Source organism: Anastrepha obliqua, chromosome 4 (genome assembly GCF_027943255.1).
Source record: "Anastrepha obliqua isolate idAnaObli1 chromosome 4, idAnaObli1_1.0, whole genome shotgun sequence".
In the NCBI taxonomy this organism is placed as follows: domain Eukaryota; kingdom Metazoa; phylum Arthropoda; class Insecta; order Diptera; family Tephritidae; genus Anastrepha; species Anastrepha obliqua.
Window position 1 is genome coordinate 94,712,025 of NC_072895.1, and position 27,213 is coordinate 94,739,237.

Here is a 27,213-nt window from a genome sequence, read left to right on the forward strand (position 1 = left end):
CTAATATTTAATACTAAATATTTAAATTTCGAATAAAAATTTAAATATCAAACATTTAATATTTTAAATAGTATCACAAACTAAAAAAAAGACTGTTTCACCGATCAAAACTGAATATTTGGTCAATAAAAATTATGAATAAAATATATCAACTTTTGAGCAGAAAAAATTTATATTTTCGTATCCCCCCTAATAATTGCGTGCCCGTTCCGTATGCATATTGATTAATAATTTTAGTATATTTATTAGGTTATTTAATACATTAAAACAAATATTATTTCATTCCATTATTCCATTAATATTTTGTTTTTGTTTTTGTTTTCATTATATTAGTCCATAATTGGTTAATTACCGTTACAAAAAATACACAAAAAAGGAACAAAGTGTCATGTTGATCAATATTGTTTTTTCAAGTTGTTTTTATTAAATGTTATTGTTGTTGCCTATCATGAAAATCCGTAAAAATGTATATGTGTGTATGTGTTGCAAAAGCTTGGCTTTCATACAAATATTATTTATATGTATATGTGATGTTTAGAATAGTAGCTTGTAAATGTTTTATTTATTTATTTATATTTTTTTTTTGTAATTTTTTCCTCCTCCTCTACTACTCCTCTGCTGTACGCTTCGCTTTGGAAGTAACATTTCTTTCAGCTGTTTTCAAGTTGTTAATTAATTTGTTTTTGTTCTGTTAACCAGCAGCTTCATACTTTGTTTTTGTTTTTTGTTGGTGTTTTTTTTTTTTTTGCTTAAACTTCAGTCACGGGTCTCTTTTCGATCCAGGCTTTGATGGATTCCAATGCGTTGACTTCATCAACGACAGCCTTTAGCGCTGGGTATTGCTCCAAGAGATCACGCTTCACCATGTAGTTCATGTAGTCGATGATACCGGCGAAGTAGACATCGGCCCATGTTAGCTGAAGGGGAAGGCCGAAAGAAAGGGGAGAAATGAGAAATTGTTATGAAACGAGTGCTTAAAGGTACGAGTATTAAAATAATAAATTAAATAAGAACCACTGATATTTTTAAACAGATATTTCAAGTATTTTCGTCCACTAGTGCCCGAATCGTAATGGCAACATCTGGCTCGTTTATTCGAGTTCTTAGTAGAGCGAATTCATTAGAAGGACAAGATACAAACCACCCAAAGTCAAGTCAAGTCAAAGCCGAATGTGCCTACCATTTGGAAGTCGTTTCCACGACAGTCGGTTACCGAAACGAGCCGGATTTATATCCGGCCAAGGACTGTCAATTCAGCAGCATTCCCCGTATGTAAGTATGGGGAATGTTTATGCTGCTACAACAACAACAACAACCATTTGGAAGTGCGCAGGTTTTAAGTCTCGGGCATGAAACACCAAATGAGAGAAAATTTTGTTTCTAATGGCGGTCGCTCCTTGGCAGATAATGGCAAACCTCCGAGGGTATTTCTGCCATTAAAAAGCTTCTCATAAAAAACTATCCGCCGTTCGGAGTCCGCGCAAAACTGGAGTTCCCTCCATTTGAAAGAAAATAAAATCAAGCCGGTTGGGTAAAAATTATGCATTCAAACTGATCAATGTGATGCCATTTGATTGCCAGTTACTTCTGCGGCTCATGATTTTAGTTGCATAAGTGAAAATAATAGGTTTAGGTCGACCTTCTCATCTAATCTGTGCTATGAGCCTTGATTTGGTTGGTTGGTTTAAGGGTGACCCCGCATCGGAGTGCCACATAAACCGCAAGTTGGGTCCGTTGTGTTGCCCTAGAGCTCATTATGTTATATGATTTCTCCACCTAACCGAGATTTTTATTGTAGATTTTGGTCAAAGATATTAATTCGTTTCGAGAATTTGATGAGAGATTCGATTTTCAGGTTCGAGAGTACTGAAAGATTGTCAATTGTTGGAGAGCCTAGAAGAGCGAGTTGACTTCTGGCTAGACCGGGACAACTGCACAGCAAATGTCTGCTCGATACTTCCTCATCTTCGTCCTCGCAGTATCTGCACAGGTCGTTTTGAGGAACCCCGAGCCGACGTGCGTGAGTGCCCAAAAGGCAGTGGCCGGTGATAAGAGATATTATATGCCTTAGTTCGTGTTTCGAAAGACTTATAAGGGTTTTTGTCTGTTTCAGATTGTAGGATGGCCAGATTTGTCTGGTCGTAACGCAAGTAGTTTCCACTCGCCACCTCCGATCAGCAATGCTGTGAAATTCTCGATCAATGATCATTTTACATGTTGAGAGCGGAATGTGGATTGTGGGTAAGTTACTAACATTTGATTGTGCAGCTCCAGCTCTTGCGAGCTCATCAGCTTTGCAGTTACCTTCGAATCCACTGTGACCCGGTATCCAGATAACTTGGACAGAATTCTGAACACTTATCTCGTTAAGAGATAAGAGACAGGATCGAACCACATCTGAGTGGGTATAAGAGGAGCTGAGTGCTCGAACGGCCGCTTGACTGTCGGTGGAAAAGCGAATATCCTCTAGTGATATTCTATTTTCTAAGAGAGTTTTCGCAGCATACCAGATAGCGCATACTTCCGCTTGGAATACGCTACAGTAGTCGGGTAATCTAAATGATAGATTGATGTGAGGGGAATTGGAAAATATTCCAAATCCCACTTTGCCGTCTTGTTTTGAACCATCTGTGTATATAATCAGAGGGCCATCGATTTCGGTTAGATTTGTCTTCCATTCTTCCCTGGTTGGGAGTGAACAGGAGAATAGCAAGGGTGGTGATGGAAGACTTACATGATAGTCTATGTCGGAAGAGATAACAGTGTTCCTGTTCAGTATGGCCGAATGGCCAAGATACTTATTCCATTCCGATATAGCATTCATGCGTGTCCCTGCTTTCGCTACAATCGCTTTGCCAGCCAGATCGATAGGGAACAAGTGAAGCAACGTATTTAGAGCCTTAGTAGGTGTTGTACTTAAGCATCCTGTTATCAGGAGGCAGGCTGTTTTTTGGACTCGATCAATTGTGGCTACTCTACACCGTTTTTCGAGTGCTGTCCACCATACAACCACACCGATTTATTTACTTTTATGATAAAAATATACCCGAAGACTTGTGTGATCCTGTACAAGAGCGACAGCCACAATACAATTTTTTTGAACACATCGAGTAATTGGCACTGCACCCAGGTTACTCCAATTTTTGGGTAATATGCCACATATTAACACTCGATTATGGTTAATAGAACCGATGGTTTAAAAGAATGGAAATGTTGTCCCAATTGTCTAGTCACTGGCTTAACAAATCACTGAGACAATTCTGCAACGGCTCTCGTCCCACTCTTTTTCTTTCTCTTTAGGTAAGACTGGGTTTGGTTAACCTAATGAAGTTAAACCTGAGAAGTCAATCCATTAGTTTTCTGCTTCACAATGCGATTTTTTATATGTTTGTAAAAGCTTTCTATATTTTTCTTTCACCGTTCTTGATTCAATGACTTGAAGGAGCTGCAAATCACACATGAGACATCACAGAGACGTGCTCATTAGAGCCATAATAACTAGAGTTCAATAAATTGTTTGCTTTTGCCATCAATTCCATGTTGTTCGGTTGGACCCATGCGTTTTGGTCTTTAAACAATCAATGATACGCTGCTGTTGGCAGAGAAAATCAAAGTCTGCTGCCTTTTATCAGAAGAACGAAGTAATTTTGTGCTTTCGTTCTCATGACAATCGGGTCCACATTACCGTAATAACCTAAATTTATATCAGGCCAAGAATTGTTATTTCAGCAGCATTTCAGCAAATTTATAGGGAATATTTCAGGCTGTCACAACAGCAACTACTGACACGCTTTGTTCAATTCGTCTCAAATTGCCTAAGTAAGCAGGCTTAGTACCAATTACAAATTTTTCTCCAGTCTTGAAAATGAATCCCATCGAGTGGGTCTTGCGGTAAACGAAGGTAAGACAGAGAACCTTATGTCAACAACCAAAAAGTCTACGGAGGTTGCGATTGACAATTACGAGTTCGTCGTAGTTAAGGACTTTGTCTATCTAAGATCCAGCATCAACACCAACAACAACGACAGCCAAACCATTCAGCGCAGAATAACTCTTGCCAACAGGTGCTTTTCTGGGCTGGGTCGGTAATTGAAATGCAGAGGCCTCTCTCGATGCACAAAAAAAAAGCTCTATCATTCACTCATTCTCCCGGTCTTACTATTTATATGACGCTGAGTCATAAACTGACCACCGATAGACGGGTACTAGGAGCTTTCGAGAGAAGAATTCTTCGCAAGATCTATGATCCGATTTGCGTGCTCATTTCGAAATGCACCGGTGGAACTCGCAAAAAAGTACGTCGACATCTACGTTGGAAAGACCAAGTCGCCGACGCCCTGACTGCCCCTGGAGTTTTTAACTGGGGTCAACGCGCGCAGAGGCGATTGGCATAACATTTTGGTGGCATACCATTTTGGTAGCGGTCAAGACCGACCGTCGGTTGTAGTTGCCAGCTAAGTAAGTAAAATATGTTTTCTTCACAATGTCCCCAGAACTTATTTCTTGCCAAAAATTGTTGAATTAATTCGTTTTTCTTTATATTCAATTAATAAGCGCTTACTCACCTTTCCCAAAGCGAAATGTCCTTCGTTATCCTTAACAGTCTGTTCCAATTTCTCTAAATAGAACGGAATGACTTCGGTATTGAGTGTTACGAGTTTCTTCTCTTTGATGTCATCCTCCGGTTCGTAGGAGACGACTGCAATTTCTATAGATTAAAATAAAAATTAATCAAAACAACATGCAACATGCAAGCGCACACATTGTTCGCTACTTAGACGGAAATCGTTGATGGTATCAACAACAATATCAATTTGTAGATCCTCCCACGGAGTGGCGCCGTTCAGGCCTACTGTACGAGCCAAAAAGCGGGCCATCGAAATGCTCTGATGTACACGTTTGCCATCCACCTCGAGTACAGGCATTTGACCCATGGGCATTGCTGTCGGCGGCAAAGAAAAATAGTGGGAGAGAGAGAGAGAGAGAGAGAGGGTAAGTGAGTGAGTCAAATAGATAGATGGATTGAGTTGTAGAAAAGGAAATTAACGCATACTTACTCGGCTTGAGTGCCGGCCACTCGTCACGCGTGACACGCACATCCTCATACTCAATGCCGCCGTATGCAAATAAGTAACGTAGCGGCTCAGCCAATGCTTTCACATTGAAGTAGAAGAGGGTGTAGGAGTGTTTAATGGGTTCAGCTGGTGCCGCATCGGCGGGCGCGCCCTCGACACCCTCGGCTGGTGGCGCTTCCTCGGCTGGTGGGGGTGCTTGTGCTTCATCGGCCATTATTTATTTGTTTTGTTGATTGATTGTAGTAACTGTGATGGATAGACGAAAAAGAAAAATTCAGTTTTAACAAAATTTGTGAGGTAAATAAATTCGATTGATATAAAAAATCTATTGTTTCCGCTATTGCCAGAGTGACAAATAATACTGGAATTATGAGTTAATAAATTCAAAAGAAACAAAAGGCATTAATTATATAAAATCGCCGCCACTTATTTACACTTTACTAGGCTAATGACAGCTGGCGGGTGCGTAAGGAGCTTTGCTTATTCAGTAACTCTTTTATGGGTTTTTAAATTGTGTTTACTGACAAGTGAATTTAATGCGCTCGTTTACGTTTGGTTCATCACACAGCACCAGCTCTGCTTACCAAAGCTGGTCCACTTGGCACATTATATCATAACCTCAAACTTCATATCAAAAAACGTGAGGTTTAACTGGTGAAGCAGCTACTTTAGGCGCAGCTCATTTTAGAGATATTGCCCTGAAAATTATTAATAAAATACATTTTTTATAACTGTTTGCGATTTCGGCTCAAGCTGGCCAGAATCGAGTGTAGTTAGTAAAGACATCTTGAACACTTTGGCTGCAAGCTCTAAAACAGTGAGTGATTAATGTTTAGTACTCAGTTTTCCGCTCTTCTACTCTCAACATAAGTCTTTAAGGGTTCTTTGCATAATCCCTTTGATCTAAATTTCTTTTAGAGGAATCTGGGAGGAATTGTGTACGAACTTGGAATGGTCCTAGGAAAGTATTACTTGCTTTTAATAAAGTTGTGAGGCAGTTTTATGGCAACTCAAACCAGTCCGAGCTGGTTAATATTTTCTTGTTATTATTTTCTTAAAGTATACCTATTCACTGACAGGGAATCCGAGTGAAGTACAATAGACTCAATAGTGTCTGAGTGCTGTACTTGCCAGTCTGTCCCGACAAAAAAAAAGAAGCTATTCAGTAATAAAACACTCGAAAGGTTTGCAAAAGTTAGCTCGAATTGTTTTTGTCGGCCTACTAAAATTTTCATCTCCCGATCTGAATTGCTTTAAAAAAAGTGGGCAAAACTGTTAAAATATATGTCTGAGCGAAATGAAAAATTAAGATGTATGAAGTAAAATTTCACGGGAAATATTTTCGTTAAACATTTTAAACCAGTAGCTCTCATCTGAGAGGGTCATTTTGACCTTCACTTCAAGAAACTGATGAAAAAACAAATTAGGAAAGTTTCTGGAGGATTAAAATGCTCCAACAAATTATTCTTCGGAAAATTTTACCAAGTAATTGTAAGCAAGAAATATAATGGCTGACGGGTGCTCGGTGGAATTTGTCAACAGCTTCTGCTACCTCTGCTGCACTATCACGACAAACGGCGGAGCAGATGAAGATGTCAACTGCAGGCAAAGCAGGGGCGGCGTCTCTAAATTGCAATATTCAGCTCATTGTCAGTATATGGTAAACATAGGTGGGCACTTTGCAGTAACAGTAAAAATGCAGTAAATATAATATTTTACTGATATTGCAATTTAATTTTCATTACTAGTAAACTTTTACTGATTACTGAAAAAAATTTGCAGTAAAAATATTTTTTTACTGATTACTGAAAAAAATTGCAGTAAAAATATATGCATAAAACAAATATTTAATTGAAAACCAAATGTAAAAAAATATATTTTTACTGCAATTTTTTTCAGTAATCAGTAAAAAAATATTTTTACTGCAATTTTTTTCAGTAATCTGTAAAAAAATATTTTTACTGCAATTTTTTTCAGTAATCAGTAAAAAAATATTTTTACTGCAAATTTTTTTCAGTAATCATTAAAAGTTTACTGATTACTGCTATTTGTAATGCAGTAAGTTTATAATGCAGTGTGCCCACCTATGATGGTAAAGTGTGTGTTGTTGCACGGAAGTAAAACATGGCTGGTCTGTAACATAATCACACAGAGGCTACAATCTTTCGCCAAGAAATGCCTCCGCAACATTTGTAGAATATTCCGGCCGAACATCAGCAGTAACGACGCGTTGTGGAGATTAAGGAATGAGGAGCCCATCCTATGACAAATCACACGCAAAAAGGGGTGATGGATAGGTTACACGCTTAGAAAACCACAAGATAGCCTAATGAGGATGGCACTGAACTGGATCCCTCAATTGAGTAGAGGTTGCGGTCGGCCAAAGATTACTTGGAGCAGGTCGATCTTGCGCGAGCTAGCAGATGCCGACATCACAAGGGACGACCCAAAAATAGCAGCCGCGAACCGTGTACGATGGAAGAGTCTTGTCGAGACCCTATGCTTGCGAGCGGAGAGTATAAGAAAAAAAATTAATAAATAAATAATTAGAAAAACCACTTTTGTAGATTCCAGTCCAGCGTCTTACTCTTCCGTAGTTTTCCACAGTGCCTCTAAAATTTTATTTTCTTCATCGGCTTGACTTACCTTATCGCCATTTATTAAAGGGTGTAAGAAGCAACGGTTGGCCCCATTTTTGCATTTGGGTGAGATCTCGTGAAATCTATTTGAGTTCTGTCGCTTATAAGAGTCGCTCATCCTTTTGATAATCTGCCCACGTTTACAATGGCGATAAGATAGTTTTAATTTAGACTAGAGTGCGTGCACCAAGCCAGATATCAGCCCGCATAAATACGAGTACGCATGAATATTTACGAGCACCAATAAGCACATTTGTAGATAAGAGCACTTATGGCATACTATTATTGAAAACAACAAATAGTAACTAAGCCTGAGATAACAAAATAATGTTAATAGAATGTAGATAAAAGTGTAGTGTTGGCGTTACATTTATGTACCAATTTATTTGTGTCTATGAGCCAGAATATTGTAGAACATTAGTACGATTAAATTACAATATTTACTGCATTCTGCAAACAAAAGGAAACACCTCTCAACCACCTTTTGGCAATTGAAATTAAAGCTCGTAATATCGGTGATATGTCACTTCATCAAAATTGCACTAACACAAATCACTCAGGAATGAGTTTATTAGATATTGAATCACCATTTCGGTGAGTAGTTGATTTCACTGAATTTTGTATATCCGCAAAACTAATACGGCTATGCAAAAAGACGTTGCTCAATACCAGCAGCGTCGTCAGAATTGGGAAGGACCTCTCTGAGCCGTTTAATACCAAACGAGGTTTCAGACAGAATGACTCGCTGACGTGTGATTTGTTTAATCTGATGGTGGAAAAGGTCGTGTGAGCCGCAGAACTTAATAAGGGGTTACATGGGTTTCGTTGGTTAAAAAAATTGATTTATTTTTTTTTTTGCTCATTAATTTCTACAACATCTCAGGAATATTATCCTAAATTTTCAAGTCGATCCGAATAATAAATTCGCTGATACAGCCTTTGGAATGTGTTTTTCTCGGAAGTGTGTTTTCAAAGTCGGTTGTCAAATGTTCTCGTAAACTACTCAACCGATCTTGATGAAATTTTACACAGGTGTTCGAAATACAATTTACTCGTGCTTGAAAGAAGGATTTTTTTTTTCAAGTACAACTATTTAAAAAAAAACAAAATGTTAAGCAAATTCCACCGAAATTTTCATTTTTTTGTAAAAATGTCTGCCAAAATTCCAATTTTTACTTTTTTTCTTTCCTTCGTTCAAGCACGAGGTTAGGGTCTTAACTAAAGCACTTATTTTTGTTTTTTCATTTTTGATGAGGCTGTCAGGAGTTATGCTGACAACGCGAACGCACCTTTTTTCGAGGGGTCACCGGAAATGACGTCACAATGGAGGGTTTTAATTTTTTTTTTTTTGGAAAATTATTCTTTAAATATCTATCTATAAGACAGAAAAAAGTTTGAATTAAATAAATAATTTTTTACATAGAAAAAAAAAAATATTGAAAATAGGCCTTTTTTTACCCTACGAAACCCATGTAACCCCTTAACAAACCCGCTGTTAGTTCTGCCTTTTCCACACTGGATAAAGAAGCAACGCGAATGGGTTTGGTGGTGAACGAGGACAAAACGAAGTACCTCCTGTCAGCAAACAAACAGTTGGCGCACTCACGTATCGGCACTCACGTCACTATTGGCAGTTATGGTATGATTTCGAGGTTGTAAAAGACTTCGTTTATTTAGAAAACCGCATTAACACCGATAACAATGTCAGCCTTGAAATTCCAAGGAGAATCTCTCTTGCTAACAAGTGCTACTTTGGATTAAGTAGGCAATTGAGTAGTAAAGACCTCACTCGACGAACAAAACGAACACTCTACAAGGCTCTCATCATGCCCGTCCTAACGTATGGCGCAGAAGCTTGGACGATGACAACATCCAATAAGGCGACGCTTGGAGTGTTTGAGAGAAAGATTCTGCGTAAGAGTTTTAGACCTTTGCACGCTGGCAACGGCGAATATCGCAGACGAAGGAACGATGAGCTGTATGAGCTTTACGACGACATAGACTTAGCACAGCGAATTAAGATCAGCGGCTACGTTGGCTGGGTCATGTCGTTCGAATGGATACAAACGCTCCGGCTTTGAAAGTATTCGATGCGGTACCAGCTGGTGATAGCAGAGGAAGAGGAAGGCCTCCTCTGCGTTGGAAAGATCAGGTGGAGAAGGACTTAGCTTCACTTCGTGTTTCCAACTGGCGCCGGTTAGTACGAGAAAGCAACGACTGGCGCGCTTTGTTAAACTCGACCAAAATCGCGTAAGCGGTTATCGCGCCTATCAAGAAGAAGAAGAAATTGATTTCACACATAAATCTCTGAAAAAAGATGACTCAAAAGTTTGATTAGGAACCAATTTGCAAAACATTGAATTTTGCAAAAAGGTTTGATACACTTCAAGTACACCCCAAATAGAAATATTCGATGCGCAACTGAATTCCCGCTGTTTGTCAATAGATGCCGCCAGCAGTGTGTGCAAGTCGATTCTAACATAACCTAAACGTCATACACCAAGCATATTGTAAACAAACTGTTTCGACGCATTAGTGATTTTGTTTTGGTATCATATATTTTTGATTTTATGAAAATGTCTGATTTTGTGCCGAATAATCTTCATTTGCGGGAAGTGTTGATTTTCCTCTTTCATTCGAAAAAACGACGGCTGAAGCGCATCGAGAGCTACAAAAAATTTATGGAGATGCTGCTTTAAGTGAAACAACGTGCCGAGATTGGTTACGTCGCTTCAAAGACGGTGATTTTAATGTTGACGACTGTCCCGTCCCCGTGAAGGAAGACCAAAAACCTTCGCAGACGCTGAATTGGGGGCTCAATGACTATCCGTGTCAAACGCAAGAAGAGCTTGCTTCAGTATTAGGAGTTACCCGCTGACCCGACAATCCATTTCCAAGCAATTTCATGATTTGGGAATGGTTCAGAAACAGGGGACTTGAGTTCCTTATGAGTTAAAACCAAGGGAAGGAGCAGTTGTGCACAGGCGAAAAACGACGTTCAACTTTTTTCGGTGTGCACAACTGCTCCAACGGCAAAAAAGGAAGGGTTTTCTTCATTGCATCGGGACGGGTAATGAAAAATGGATTCATTACAGCAATTCAAAGAAAATAAAGTTATGGGGACTGCCCGGTCTACGTCGTCGCCTCGGCCGAATATTCACGCTGCGAAGGTTATGATATGTATTTGGTGAGACTCAGTTGGTGTTACTTCTTATGAACTGTTAAAACCAAGCGAAATCATCACATCGCTATCGATTTCAATTGATGCGATTGAGCCTAGCACTGTGCGAGAAGCGGCCGCAATACGCGGAGAGGCATGAACAAGTGATTCTACATGGGAAATCCTATCCCACCCGCCATATTCTCCAGATATTGCGCCGCCCGATTATCACCTGTTCCGATCGATGGCACATGGCCTAGCTGACCAGCAGTTCCATTCATATGAAGACATCAAAAAATGACTTGATCCGTGGATAGCCTCAAAAGATGAACAGTTTTACCGCGACGGTATAAAAGATCTACCCGAAAGATGGGAAAAAGTATTAGCCAGCGATGGGCAATACTTTCAATGATTCACTTGTAACCAATTTTTCAGAATAAAGTTGTATTTTCATCAAAAAAACAGCGAGAACTTAGTGGCGCGCCTAATACTAAGTAGCAAAAATCATACTAAAAAAAAATACTAAGTAGCAAATTTGAAATGGAAAAGTTTACGAATTAAGATTTATATGACTATGGCCATGGCTGTGATGCCGCACCTATTCGAGTGAACCAAATTCAGGCTCTTCCTTACTTCTTTACTTGTGTTTTTTATTTTTATTTTCATTTTCATTTCTATTTTTATTTTCCTTTTTATTTTTACTTTATGTTTATTTTTTCTACGCTATAGACTTGCAAATATTATCGCCTTATACAGGCAGTCTTTTTCGAAGTTTCCTATCCTATTGCCTTAATAATCGGTTGATTACTTTTATTTTCACCGAACGAGTTTGGCATTCCGCTCAACTAAACTAGCGCCTACACGCGTCTGCTATAATAATTACTTAACAGAGTAACGCAGCCTATCTTGGGGACAAGCATAAATTCTATAAAAATTCTGTACTTTATTTACATTAATTTGCATACGAATCACGAACAGCGGAGGCACAGACACCCAAACGACTGCAAGCAATGAGAATCGGTTCTGGGCTAAAACTTGTCATTTCAAGGGCAAAGTCAAGGGAAGTCATTAAATGGGGAAGAATGATTAAATATGATTTTTAGCTAAAAAAAAAAAGTATTTTGCGAACTGCTATTTACTTCAGTTTATTTATTAATGAGTACTTGCGAATTTCGCGCTTTAAAAAATCCATTAAAAACATCAAATTTTTGTATGAGTATGGCAATTTTCGAGGTTAACAGCAGATCATTTTATGGTGCACACACAAATTAGTATACAAAGTGTGGCTAATAAGTAACGAAACTGACGTTGCAGAGCATTTTGTTTTCAAGGCCAATGATTCGTGTGCAACTGCCCATCGTAGATTTTGTTCGCGTTACAAAATTCGATCTTTACGTAATGCTCCCAGTGAAGATTTGATTCGTTTATGGATGCGAAGGTGCCGGAGAGCAAGTTCGGTGGGAAACAGCCCACGGTCGGAGCCCAGCCTGACATCGAGAGCAAAGGAGAATGTTGAACTCATTGTTATAAGTCCGCGTTAGAACATGCGCCAGAGTGCGGCCGCGCTGGGAGTTCCAAGAACTATTGTGTGTGAAATACTGAGGAAGTATACAAATTTCTGCATACAAATTTCTGCGAGAGAATGTTGGAGCGATTTCGACACTAACTTTTGGAGTGATGAAGCCCATTTTCATATAAACGCAAGTGTAAATAAGCAAAATTGCCGTTGTTGGTCATCGAAAGGACAAAACTCACTATTAAAGCATCAACAGCCACTTCACAGTCACAATTTCGATGGACGGTGCCTCTTATCGACGCATGCTGAATGATTATTTTTTGTCAATAATAAGGGGACGGACACTCTTCCTTTGGGGCACACCCATGGCTTCACCAAGATGCCGCCACGTCGCACACGGCCAGAGAGACAATGGCGATACTACGGGACTTCTTCCCTAACAAACTGATAAGCCGGTGCGGTAATACATCCTACCTTGTGAGAATACCTTAAAAGTAAAGTCTATGAAACGTTGTGATCATCTCAGCACTAAAAACGCAGTGATCGACATCACTTCTTCAGCAAGTGGCATGGAGTATGGAGCTTTACATTCCAAATTCTGTCAACGAATACCCTGTACATTCAATACTACATGAACATTTGTTCACTAAAAAGGTTTATTCACTCACCCTCAGCATTAAAGGCAGGAGTTGTTTGACTTGAAAATTGATTAAAACCCATAGAAAAGTTTATTGTGCTCATTATTGTTTGAGTGGCTGCCTTTTGGACTGGGAAATACTTAATTAGCGCCTAGTGGGATTTCTACACTCCAACCTATAGTTGTTTCGGTAATTTGAGTTTCCATGCGTGCTATTTCCTATAGCCACTTCGTTGTGTCTAGAAAGAAGATACATAAATTCGAAGCCTAAAACTTCTTCAAAGTTGTTGAAGAATGATTTGTTAAGAGCTCATGAGCTTGCTCTTGATAAACTGTGGCAATTGCAAAGATTGTGAAGAGGAGTTTCCTTCTCACCCACTTTTCTACAATTGCGGCATAAACTGCTGAAACTCGCCGCTTGCGCCTCTAACTTCTACTCTCCTAAGTTTTGAGATGTTGGGTCGTCCGTACCCCCACAGTTTTTAGATCTTTGATATGCTATATTTCAGGCCATGTCTTCGTGAACAAGTTACAGGTTGGCCATCTCTTCCATTGTCTACGAGCAATGTTAGTTACACCTTAATCCGGCTGAAGGCAACTTCTCCTAGTTCCGCTTCGACCGAGCTTAAGTAGGACTCTAGCCTAGCAAACTCATTTGCCTTTTCGATACGCTCTATGTTTCTGTGCCCACGAACCCATACCAGAGTGATGTCGAGGCACTGACTGAGCGGCAATATTTTTAAATAAATTTAAGTTAGTTTTGATGAAAAATATTTATTTTAAATTGACTATCCCAAAATTTATGGATCAACTATCGTGTGAAAATCAATATGCACCCTTCCCTTTCCCCGCAACGTGCCATGCAGATATGCTATTGCTCGAAACAGTGTTGGAAGTATTTCTTTCTCAGTCCTGGTATCTCGCTCATAGCTTGAACGGAAGTATTCAGCTGTCAGTCTCGCTTTCTCTCTCTCACAGCTTCAATAAACTCAAACGTTGTTCATTTTAAATTAGAATGAATCTTACGAAATTCAAGATGTGGCGATTAAAGTGAGTGGTCTAACTTTACGATATTCTACTTGGCTAGAAGGTCCTTGTTAGACATTTCGAAATAAGCCAGCTTCTGCTTGTTTCTCGATTACTATTTGACGGACTTCAGCGGTGACTACATCCTACCTACCTACCTAACAGCTAAACCCATAGCTACCCAGTGATAGTGCACAAAATCTCATGAATATCGGAAAAAAAATCAAAATTTGCTTTGAGGTTAGATTTGCGCATTCGAAGTGTTTACCTTTTCTTGAAGGTGGGTTTTTCCAAAGCATGGTTTGGGGCTTCGTTTAAGGCTCATAAGTGGGAAAAGTGGGATTAGTTACATATTATTAATCTTTTAAATAATTTTGGATAATTTTCAGTGGCTTTTAATGTCTCAGTGCAAACATTTTTCCGAGTCTTTTCTAAGAATTTTAGATACCTTTTTGGCTCATGTAAACATATTTGGCGGCCGCCGTAGCCGAATGGGTTGGTGCGTGATTACCATTCGGAATTCACAGAGAGAACGTTGGTTCGAATCTCGGTGAAACACCAAAATTAAGAAAAACATTTTTTTAATAGCGGTCGCCCCTCGGCAGGCAATGGCAAACCTCCGAGTGTATTTCTGCCATAGAAAAGCTCCTCATAAAAATATCTGCTGTTCGGAGTCGGCCTGAAACTGTAGGTCCCTCCATTTGTGGAACAACATCAAGACGCACACCACAAATAGGAGGAGGAGCTCGGCCAAAAACCCAAAAAGGGTGTACGCGCCAATTATAAAAAAAAAAACATATTTTTAGTGAAAAAAAATAACAACTCTAATGCTTACGAAGCCTATGCCTACATTGATATGTCTACAGAAGCGAGAGGTACTGCATTCGAAAGAGAAAACTTCGCGCTAAGCAGCTGGCGGTCGCTAGCATTCGCCGCACGCGTATTTCCTCCCTACTAACGTCAGTCGCCTTATACATCAGCCACTCCTCGTATTCTTGCAAGAATTGAAATTGAAGCGCTTCATTCACTCACTAAATGAGTTTAATTAACATTTTGCCAAGTCATAGGCGGCAGAGGACGTCGAATGTGCAATAGCGGATAAATGCGTTCAACAGAGTTGCAATGAAGAAAATATGGAAAGTAGTGTGCGCGGTACTGGTGGGCGTTTAATTGAAACGACGCAACGATCGAGGATTGAGGAAATACGCCTAATGCGTCTTGGAATGCGAGCGGGCAGACCAAATCGGGTGAATTCGATGCGCCAAAGAATCGACTGTGGCAGCCAACCGGCACTCAAGACGCCGCCCACGCTACTTACAACAGGCACACATACACACACACACATCTGTATGCATAAGAGGCGCCGCGAACAAAGAACGCAAAGAGGAAATGAATGCATTAGTGAATGTTTAAGCCTTGACTACAACGACGTTGTTACAGTAGCACTAACGGGTAGCAACAAGTACAGTTTGTGTGAAAAGTTGCTGGAATACATTTTTGTTTTTGTTTTTTTTTTCTTTCTTATTTTTTGCTGAGTGTAGTAGCGAATGCGTTGACACCGTAATAAAAGTCATAGAAAGTCCGCAAGCGATTGCCGTCAAAAGCGGTTAAATACGCTCATGCTACTCATATTACACACACATACATGCATACATATGCACATACCGCTCCTGCCATGCCCCGAACGCTCTTCACTGCACACAACTCTTCGTCTAGCATTTGCGGTTGAATTTAGGGCGTTGCCGCTTTCTTCTGCTTCATTGCTTTTGCATCAATTTTTTATTTTTTTCGAATTTTTTGCCATTTGAAACATGAAATCCGATGCAACGCGGTGAATGGTAAAAGAAAATAACCGATAAAAATTGCCAAGCGAAATCAATCTGCATGCGAAGCGGCGAGGAGGCGGCAACGGATGGGTGCATAAGCAGAAGCGAAGCAAATGCCAGTACGTACGAGCGGCAGGCATGATTTGAGGTGTGGTTGCTTAAGTAGCATTTGCTTGCAACACGCGACCACCGATTGTTTAAGTTGTGCAACATGTTATACCAACTAGTGGATGCATTTGGGCAAATGACGACTTGAACAAGCCCCAAGCGTGACTAGGCAGAAAACTGTCTAAGCCAAAAGCCGGTAAAGTGTTGGCGCAACGAAAAGTAGCCGGCAAACAAATAAAAGAAATGAAAAAAAAATGCCGGTAAGTGCTTAAACCGGTTAAACGGCAGAGCGACTAGAAGCAGGTAGTTTGGCGGTCAACGCCGAAATTATGTAGAAGGGAACATAAAAATGTATTGAGGAACTGAAAGAAACGAGTTTAATCAATGTTGTTGGCAGATTAAACTAAAGAAAATCAGCAACTGAATAAGTAACTGCTAAAGATGAGAAAAAATAAAAATAACATTTAATTTGTGCGGCTCAATTGGAAGAGGGATGTTCTAGTGAGGCAGTAATAAGCAGAATTATTGGAGTAAAACTAAAAATTCAGTTAAAAAATGGCCGGTTCCACGATACCGGTTTGAGATACGAAGACAATAAACAAAATTCTTTAAGGGGTTAGGCCACTGTGGCGGCGGAAGGAGTAAGTAAATTTTGAAGAGGGAATGGTCCATTTTTAAGAGGGCATGCTGGCCGCCGTAGTCGAATGGGTGCGTTTGTGACTACCATTCGGAAGTGCACAGATTCGAAGTTTTTCGACAGATTTCGAAAGTTTTTTCTAACAGGCGCTCCACGACAGGCAATGGCAAACCTCCGAATGTATTTCTGCCATGAAAAAACTTTTCATAAAAAAACAAAAAAAAAAAAAAAAACAAAAACCTCGGCCGTTCGGAGTCTGCTTAAAACTACAGGTCCCTCCATTTGCGGAAAACCATCAAGACGCTCGGCCAAACATCAAATAAAGGGTGTTATGTTGTAGGTCGTAGCTGGTCGTAGTGATCGACATCTCGTAAAGTATAAATCAAACAATTTAAAGTTTATGCTCGTTGTCAAGGTGACATTTCACACTAAACAAATTGGTTTACTATTCTTTGTTTGTGCTATACAATTGTGAGTTACAGGGTGTTAACGCCGGAAATCAACAAAGAGAAAATTCGGTACATTTTACAGTGTTTCTTTGATAAAGGCCGAAATGATGAATGGTGTTTATGGTGCCGATACTGTAACAGCTACAGGGTGGGCCATATAGCGTTTACTTTTTTAACCACCTATTTTTTGAGAATGGTAACACAAATGGCATGTCAAATGTGTTCATAATTTACTTAAAGGTTTGACATTTACGAAATGGGACGCTATACGCTTCAAGCAAATTTGGAAATATTGAAAACCTATATCCAAAGTGGTGAGTCTTCTTCTTCTTTCGCGGTTACAGTAAATGGCGAGCGTTACCGTGACATGCTAAACGAGTTTTTGTTTCCAAAAATTGAAGAGGATGACATGGACGACATTTGGTTTCAACAGGACGGTGCAACTTGTCACACTGCCAAAGTTACACTTGAACTTTTGGCTACCGTTTTTGAATTCCGATATCAATTGGCCGCCTCGGAGCTGTGATTTAAGCCCGTTGGACTATTTTTTGTGAGTTGATCGAATGGCCTACTGTAAAGCCAGTCGTGGCAGTCATTTGAACAATATTATTTTTCATTCATAAATGACAATCTTCAATCTTCAAAATAAAAAAAAGTTTGAAAAAATATTGATTACTTTTGTTTTTATAGCTGATTCAAAAAGCAAATTTTACATGACCCACCCTGTAATTACGTGCGATTTTGGTTTCGCCGATTCCGTTCAGGCATTTTTGATGTTAAAGAAAATCTCGATAATGTTGATAAAATCACAGGAATAATCGAAGTAGACCGGCATGTTAGCAGTCGTAGCATCGCCCAAGAGCTGAAGATCGACCATAAAACAGTTTTAAACCATTCACGCAGAAATGTAACGCAAAAATAATGAAAAAACTAAGCGAAAAAAATCACTTTTTGTTAGGTCGATAAATCGAGTACCAAAGGACTAATGATGTTGCTTCGCTCTTCTGTAAAATTTTACGAAAATAAGTTAGGAGCTTTTACCGCAGCGGCCACGATGTGATACATTGCTTTAGAGGACAGACAATGTAGAAATCAAGCAAATTTTGGAGAATATTTCTGATGGAACAATAAACTAAACCAAAATGTTGAAAAGCATTCTTTAGTGAATCTTCAATTTATTTATTAATTAGTTTTTTTTGTGTTTTCCTTGTTCACTCCACTCGGGAGCATAGGGCTTCGACAAGACTCGGTTTTGCGTTGGTTTAGTTAATACAGGGTTTGATTGAAAAGTAATGAGCCTTATTTTTTAAGCAGTTTTATTAAACCTTTTGGCTTATACAACTAATATTCTTGGCTTATACAACTAATATTCTTCAAAATAGGACCCTTCCACTGCAGGAAACATATTTTAAACTCATCCGCTGGAATCGCGTTCAATTCGGCTGTCACAGTTTTTTGGATCGCCTCAATGGAGTCGAAACGCCTCCCCTTCAGCTTTCTTTTCAGGCGCGGGAACAAGAAGAAGTCCGGAGGGTCAGGTCTGGGCTGTAGGGATGGTGGGGAAGCACCGGAACCCCCATCTTGGCCAATGCAGAGGTGCAGAGGAAGGCGGTGTGCGCCGGCGCATTGTCGTGATGAAGGGTCCAATTGTTGACGAGGTCGGGCCGAACCCGGGCGACGCGGGTTTTCAGCCGAAAGAGCACTTATTTGTAAAAAGCCGCGTTTAAAGTGCCTCCTTGAATAGCCCAATGGTTTCGGTACTCGTTTTGTTTAGCTTTACGCAAAATTTGATCGAGTAACGTTGCTCCAACGATCGCTGCATTTTCGGCACTACAAAATCCTAACACACTTTTAAAACAGCTTTCACGCGCGGAACGATGTTGACTGCACCGCTGTTGCCAGCGAACTGGGACCGGTTTCTAGTGGAAGGGGGAGGTCCAACGATCATTTTCCCCCACCAGCCGATTCGGTTGATCGCTTGGAAGACGCTCCGCGCGGGAAGGCTCATTGCTTTTCAATCAAACCCTGTATATTTTGCTTACTGCCTAATGTTTTTTAATGAATTATTTTTTTATTAAATATGTATTTTTTTATTATATATGCCAAAAACTGTGCCTATATAAATAATTTTTTCAAAGGAATACGAAAGAAAATTGCGGTTTTACAGCTTTTCTCCTCTTTTTCAATTAAAAATTTACAAAAAAATGTCTAAAAAACTGTGTAATATATCGAAAAAATTGATTGACGTACGATGCCATTTTGCAAAAACTATAAATCTTGCAATAGCGTGATTAATTTTGCGCCACCTTGAACTAGGTGAATATACAAGTGTAGTTAATAATTAAATTTTTTTTCGATTTTATATATAGTACATGCATAGATTTCCGTAAAAAAAATTAAATCAAAATTCACAAAAAGTTGAAAAATATTATATGTAGTTTCGAAAACGAGTTTACAATTTTCGGTATGGTACGCACCGGACTGAAAGAGGACGCGGCAAAATACAAACCAGAAATATTTACAAACTTTTCCCACCTCATGCCTTTGACTATTTAGTTTTGAAGACATTACCGAATCTTTTAATAAAATCTAACCCGTTTAGAACTGCATAATAAGACTAGATTAGGTTGGGCGATGGTAGCTAATTAGACATACTGCTGACAACAGATCTTTATGGATGCAGCAGAGAGGTTACTAGTACCGTTTCCCCCCAAAACCAAATAAATTTCCAAATAAGGGTTCAGGTTCCTCATATTCATGAGGATTCAAATTTCTTAAAAAAGTGTGTATTGAGCCGTTGAGCTCGGATAATAGCGGAGAAGATATTGTACCGTCTCCTCCTAGTCCACATCTTGGCAACTTCTGTAGACATCATTTCAATGAACGCTCTATCTGGCAGCGTGTGAGCCAATTAAGCAATATCGAGGAAGGATCGCGGTTGTTAAGCGAAAATCCTGCCTACTGCGCGCTGTTTAGAAAGCTTGTACGTTGAGAACTTATTCACGGTTGATGTTGCAGAGTCACTCGATAGGTAGGCTCCTCACGTCAACCTGGCTACCCTTTGTAGGTTGATAAGAACATACATGGACCAGGAATACTTATTGCCTGTCTAGGCCTAAAAGACACCAGAGTACAATAATAAGACAGACGAAAAGAGAATGATATCCTAGTCGTGCTGAATAGTCCCCGTTCCTTTGTTATATGCATTTGCGCGACAGAAGCAACGCAGTACGCAGGACAGGCGACACCATCTCGTTCAGACTCGGACGGACTTAAAGGTAAAACCCAGGTCAGAATATTTCTACATCCATCCCACCAAAGCCACGGTAAGTAAACGGGTTACTTTAACCCACAAGCGAGCATGGCAGGCTGAGAGAGGTTGTAGATGGACAAAACTGATGTTACCTGTCATGTCCGACCGACTGTCGCAGATCCTCTTGGCATTAAGCAGAAGGGACTGTAAGCAGCTGGTTGGATTGAAGACGGGCCACTTTCTGTGGGTGAAGCACATGGAAAAGGTAAGCATCTTAGACAGTGCTCTCTGCCCAGCATGTGTAGAGGGGGATGAGATGTCAGACCACTTTCTGAGCGTCTGCCCGGCCTTCGCTCGAATCAGGCTTGAAGTCGTTGGCACTGATGTGTTAAGAAGGGACTTGGCTCTTTGGTACCACAAGATCTACTCAGATTTCTTCAGAGATCGGGTAAATTTAAAGAAAATTAAAAAGGAAACCCGAGAGCAGTACAATGGGCTTAATGTTGACTTAGTGCTGTACTGGCTAGTTTGTCCCGACAAAAAAAAAAATTAATCTGAAATGCTTTCATTTGATTCCAATTAAAACGCGGTTAAGTCGAATGCGTACAACGGCTGAAGTCTAGCTCAAATCTTAAGACGTCCACAAAGTGTGGATCATGCGTTACTTCGTTCAGATGCACCGAAACATCATCTTGGATACAACTTCGTTTTGTACCAACACAAGGCCGGCAACAAGGCCTTCGAGGCAAAGACAATGACTTCGCTGTATCCGCTCTGGATTATGCAAAATCGAAATAATTGTCACGAATGATGGGTTTACAGTTGACTTTAGTCTAATAGTTCTATTACGGCGAGTAAGCTGCCGCTGTATATGAGCTGCAGAGTAGCTCACCTTCACCGGATAGTTGTTCATAGTGATACCACATAAGTGAGCATATGTCAGCCCCATTAAATTCTCCATTTAATGGAAATGTTTTGCGTAAAAAACTGAATTCTGTAAATGCTCACTCCACAGCCTCTAATTGAGCATTTTCAGGGACAGCAAGATACTTTGCCTTTAATTCTGAGATTGGAAAAGAGGCTCGAGGGTATACAACGTACTTATACCCTCGTAAAAATATTGACAAAGTGCACCTTGGCGGTAGTGGGACTCGAAACGATTATGGAGGCTCCCGATGCTGTAAGAATGAAGAGGAGGGCGAAATGATGTTTTATTCTTCTGTGACTCACCCTTAGCGGCATGTGTAAAATCGGACTTCGGGAATTGAAAATCCTTTTTCAGAAAGTACAACTAACAAAAACTGAGATAAGAGACTTGGGTACCGTTTTTAGGGATATTGACTAGTGTGGAAAGTGGACCAGTTGATAGGGTAACTCTCATATTTATTTTTTCATATAACAGCCAGCCACTTTCTGCTCAATTTCCGCCCTTAACTTCGTGCGGTGCACAACAATGTTCTGCTGGCAATGCGCCCAGTAAGTCATCATGTAACTTTGCCTATTCTTTGTTTTTTTTTTTTTTTATAAATTTCGGTTGCGCATAACAGTGGAATTTTCGAAATTTCCGATTGCAAATGTCAGCTGTGTTTCGAATACGAAAGTCGATGTAATTTAGTTGCAATTGCTGCAAGATAACACAGAAAAAAAGTGAGCAAAAAGAACCACAAAAGAAGCGTTCGCAAAGCACCCAGATATGCCTGATTTCGCAAAAGAAAAATATGCATAAAAAACAGAAATGAATTTAATTTAAATCACTACACAATAAAAGTCAATTTAGCATTGCAAATTGCTGCTAATTCAATTTGTCTACTCATCGTCTCTCGTTGGTTTGTTGATGCATTTAATTGAATTTATTTTTATTTTTGCGGTTTTTTGTTAAATTTAAATTGTTACACACGCACACACACACATACGTACAAAGAACCGATTCATTGTTGAAACCATTTCGATTTATTTCTGTTTTTTTTTATCTAATCTTAATTTTGTATGCGCTGTTTATTACAATTTGGCATCTGTTTTGTGGTTATTGCTGTTGTTGGCGGCATTGATTGAATCTAATACAGTGCTAATGGGCGTATTAATTGATTGTGGACGGGACCTATGTGAACATTTCTGAGTTGTTTGAGTTTTTCATGCTATGGATTGGCATATATGTGCATATATATAAATATGTTAGTATGTCGACATGAATTTCAACAAAATTAAAAAATGAATAAAATTATATTACCCGAAATACGCAACGCGAGATGCCTAGGAGATTTTAATAATCTCTGCCTGTACTGCTTTTTACTTTAGATTTTCATTTTTGCATGAATCCAGATAAAAAATATTTTACAGACCCAAAACTACTACTCATAAATGAGCCATTATGCTCTACCATATTCAATGAGGCCCAGTAAAGGACACGGTACTTTTTACCCCTTGTATCAAGGATATCGACACTAACCCCAGGCCGGAGCTTCCTAGACATTAACATCTGCCCTTTACTTCCTCATATACTGAATTTATCCGACTTTTCGGCTGACTGAATCCGTCTTCTATAGGGTCTAGTAATATCCATAAACCAAAAAAAAAAAGGAAGTTCGCCTCATATGAAATTCCAGCCAAAATCCTTTTCATGAGATCGATATTTGAGTAAAATTGCAGTGGCTGATTGATAAGTCATGAAATTATTGTATCCGCAAAAGACCCGGAGAAGTGATGATATAAATAATTGGCGCTAACACCCTTTCTGGGTGTTTGGTCGAGCTCATCCTCCTATTTTGTCCTTTCACAAATGGACTCCGACTCCGAATGGCAAATATTTTTTATGAGAACCTTTTTTCATGGCAGAAATACATTCGGAGATTTGTTATTTCCTGCCGAGGGGCGACCGCTATTAGAAAAAACTTTTTCTAGAAAATGGTGTTCTCATGCCCGGTGTTGCGAACCTTTACACTTCCAAATACTAGTCACCCATCAACCCATTCGGCTATAGCAACCGTAAATGCTTATACTCGTACATCTACATAATAACGCCGCCGGACAAACTTTCTGGTTGTAGCTGTACTCACGAGGAAACCCAAAAAACTGTCAGTTTTGTTAAGGCTTTTAGATATAAAAACCACCGTTAAGCATCCGAATGCTGACGAGATCAATGCAATATTGTCCTGTGACTTCTGGACACCTTTCTACTAAAACTTGGAAGGAAAGACGTTCGGTTGATGGTCAGTATCATTAGAGGACACAATCCATGGTGTCAGCATATGACCATTATTGGAATCATTGAGGACCCAATGTGCCTGTCGTGCTTGGAGGAGGCGTATAGCACTGTGAACTTTCTCTGTGAGTGTCCTGCCTTTGCTAGAGCACGGCTACGTGTTTTGGGTTCTGATGTCATGAGAATGAGTAATATTCGTTCTCTAAAACTGGAGGATATCTACAGATTTGCCAAAGAATCTGGAAAATTCTCAGAGGACTAACTATCTCTATCTCTGTCTCTATTCTTTCCTATCACTTTCTCTGATACTTTTTTCCTTCCCTCCTTGACTATCTACCCTCTTTCCAGAGCTTTAAATACAATGGGCCTTTAAGCCTGAGTGTTTTAGGAGCCACCAAATCTCTTGGTGCTTCTTGGGTCGACCTTTTCAAATTTCATTTCTAGGCACCTGCAATTTCGTATCGTTGAATTTGAAAATTGCGGGCTCAATGTCGTGAATAAATTTAAAAAAAAATTGCTTGATTTTTCTGAAACTTGATATTCAATGGTATTTGGGTCGCTGATTACGAACTCGAAATCAGTTTTTAAAAATTCAAATTGTATAAATATGCATATTCTGCGGTGTCAGTGGGACAAGAAAATGCACGGAGCACCGAAAACACCATAGCTGTTTGGAAATCTGTCGAAATCGATCCCAACAAAAGATGCAGTATAAAATCCAGTTGCATTAAGGTCTCCTAAGCAGTGAAACCTTTTGACCATTTCTGTGCTTATTTGAAGCTGATCACCCATATCTTTTTAGTTCATTCGCAAGGGATCACTGTTGCACCATTTTTTTTTTGTTCTACTCGTGTTTTGACGTACAGAAATTTTGTGGTTAAATCAAGCCATTAGTCTAAAAGCTAAAAAGGGATCCCGATGCCAATAGGCATTTGTTAATGTAGCTTTAACGAATCGAGCTCTACAAGTGCAATCGAGACGGACCTCTGAACCGGCTTATGTTGTATGCGAGCTTTAACAATAGTCATATTTGGCCACTTTATATGAAAGATGATACAACATTTTGTCTTTTCTTTTCGACAGAACCATTTGTATCTAAGATAATCTAAGAAATGTATGTACATTCATTCTCATTAGATAACAGGTGGAAATATATTTAATTTACAATTTAAAATAAAGAAAGCCTGGCCAGACTCATTAGCAGCAGCTGTAGAGATGATCTGGTAGAACATTACCCTTGTAATTGGCTTGCTCGGGAATCAACGAGTTCTTCTTCAAATGTCTAGCGGAACTGTGGATCTGATTTGCTACTTTCGCACGCAGTATTTCGACTTTTATCAGACAAATTTCAACTTTTACCCGGCAGGCTAAGCAAGAGCGAAATTGAAGCTTTCTCCAACGCAATATCTCAACTTTCCAGCCGGGGTAAGTGGGCGCTCACATACGTCGTTCTTTCGGCAGTGGGTTTTACTTTACCAGATCTACACGGATTTATGTCCGCACAACCACTGTTACTTTAGCAGGTTTATTCAAACATTTTTGAGTAATGCTTTATGTTGTTACAATAACAACAGTTTCCACGGCAGCCACCTAACCTAACCTAACTTCTTACATAGCAAAATTTTTAGCAACCTAGTTTTGAAATCAGCTAAATTTATGTTTAGAGAGCACTCTGAATTCAATGAAAGGAAAATTATCTAAAACTCCTTAGTGGAAATAAAGATTATGTCTAAAACATTTTTTTATTTATTATTTTGACATTTATTTATTAAAATATAATTAAAATTATAGATTAACTTTTAAAAAATTTTTTTATTAAAAAAAATAAAAAAAAATTTTTTAATGAAATTTTTTTTTTAATTTCGATAGCTCAATATTTAACTATCTATGTGCATTCTTTAAAATTTAATTATAAATAACTGCATTTATCAGTTTTGCGTCGAATGCCTGTCAATCATAAACCACTTTATTTTCAGATGTTGATTTCATATCGCTTATTGTATAATCACTAATTTTGTATAAAAGCTCGTTTAAGTGATAGTAAACCAATCTTCTTTAAATAATAATTTTCACGCGTTTTTTGCTAAAAACAAAATTTAATCTTATAAAACACAAATTTCGCTGCTCTATTTTTTTTAATAGAAACTTACTCAATTCTGCATTTTATTTATGATTTCTAAAAAAATTCGAACTTACTCGTTTTGTCCCTGAAACAGTTTTGCGATTGCACTCGTTTCACGTTCACGCGCCCACTGCACAAAAATGCGTGCGACGATTTTGAATCTAGCTACCTTTTCTACCTTAGGCGAATATAATTTTCTTCTTCTTTTGACAATGGATCGCTTGATTAGAATCGCTTGATTACGAGTATCGAAATTACAATTACAATTTGCACAATCACTTTTTTTGTCCACGTATGGTTGGTGTAAGCTTTTTATACATTTCGAATTGACATCAATTTCAAATGAGTGCACATCCACACATGCACACATACACTCACTCACTCACTCACAATGAGTTCCTCTCCTTTTATTGTTTCAAGTTGTTTTTTTGAAAAGTTAATTTTCAATTTTATTTGCCTTCGAACACTTTCTCGATTTCGAAAATTTAAAAATAAACTTGCAAAAAATAAATTTCTTTCATTGTAATATTACATCATTAAACACTTTTTAAAATTTATTTGTATTTAAATTTAAAAATAAAAAGTATATTTAGAATTCTTGTGCTTTTTACTGTTACTAAATCCTTCCAGTCAACTCATCACTCCAGCAAATATGAGCTTTCTTAGTTTCTTGTTTTAAGTTTACTCTGCATTCTTACCTTAAATCCAAACTTTCGAAAAACGTTCACTTAATTTGCTTTAAAATTTCTTTTTAAACTAAAAAAACCGTAAAAAATTTTTAAATAATAAATTAATTTGCAACTTTTTTATCAAATGAAAATGAAGAAAGTTTTTTGAGAAGAAACGCACATTAACCGAATCCTCTGAAGCCTCTTGCTACTGCACAGCTGAACCTACGAGTGTTTCTGAACAGACTACGAAGGTTGGGTGGTGCGCTCAACGCTTAAATACGCCGAGCAGAGCGCGCAGCAGCGGCCGGCAATCAAAATGCGGGAGACTTTAAGCGCTGAGCGCGTTGCTACCGGCAAACGGCAAACAACCGGTAAAATAATTTCTGATAGGGAGCACAACATTGGAATGGCTGGGGGTGGTCGGTTGGCCGATTGAGTATGGGTTATGTCGTGGGCGATGACAATGAGAGTGAATGGGTGCGGTTCGTTGTTTGGAGCGACAAAACAATGGAAAGAGGTTTGGAAGGTGATGAGTGTTGCTTTGGAGCTTGAGACACATACATATGTACATATTTACATATATTTGGAGAAACGTCGTTTTGATAGAAACTTGACCGTAGACTGAAAATGGAAAAGTGAGGAGAGTTCGAAAGTGTATGAGCACACAGTTTATTTGTTATACGGAAATTTACTTTTCGATTCTAGTGTGTCTAAAGTGGTTACTTGTATACACTTAGCAAAAATGAATCAAATGAAATAAATAAAGGAGGCAAAATATAACTAAGTAAATAAAACAAAATTAAATTAAATCTTTAATGTTTAATTAAAATAAAAAAATAAAGTGAAATAAAAGACAACAACAGAAGAAGAAAAAGAAAAAACAAAACAAAAAAAT

At 38.8% G+C, this 27,213-nt stretch overlaps 1 protein-coding gene across 2 annotated transcripts; it reads right to left on the reverse strand.

Annotated features, from left to right (window-relative positions):
- Positions 1-401: 401 nt before the first annotated feature.
- On the reverse strand, positions 402-26,625 carry LOC129245965 (glutathione S-transferase S1). 2 transcript variants are annotated; one of them, XM_054884425.1, is made up of 6 exons: positions 26,497-26,625; positions 26,346-26,403; positions 5,058-5,321; positions 4,775-4,942; positions 4,566-4,708; positions 402-917 (listed from the first exon to the last, which is right to left on the reverse strand). In XM_054884425.1, the coding sequence occupies exons 3-6, from the start codon at positions 5,287-5,289 to the stop codon at positions 750-752; spliced, it is 711 nt and encodes a 236-aa protein (XP_054740400.1). In that variant the 5' UTR covers positions 5,290-5,321; positions 26,346-26,403; positions 26,497-26,625; the 3' UTR covers positions 402-749. The 2 variants fall into 2 exon arrangements, with proteins under 2 accessions (XP_054740400.1, XP_054740401.1); XM_054884426.1 differs by lacking the exons at positions 26,346-26,403; positions 26,497-26,625 and adding an exon at positions 25,722-25,788.
- Positions 26,626-27,213: the final 588 nt, after the last annotated feature.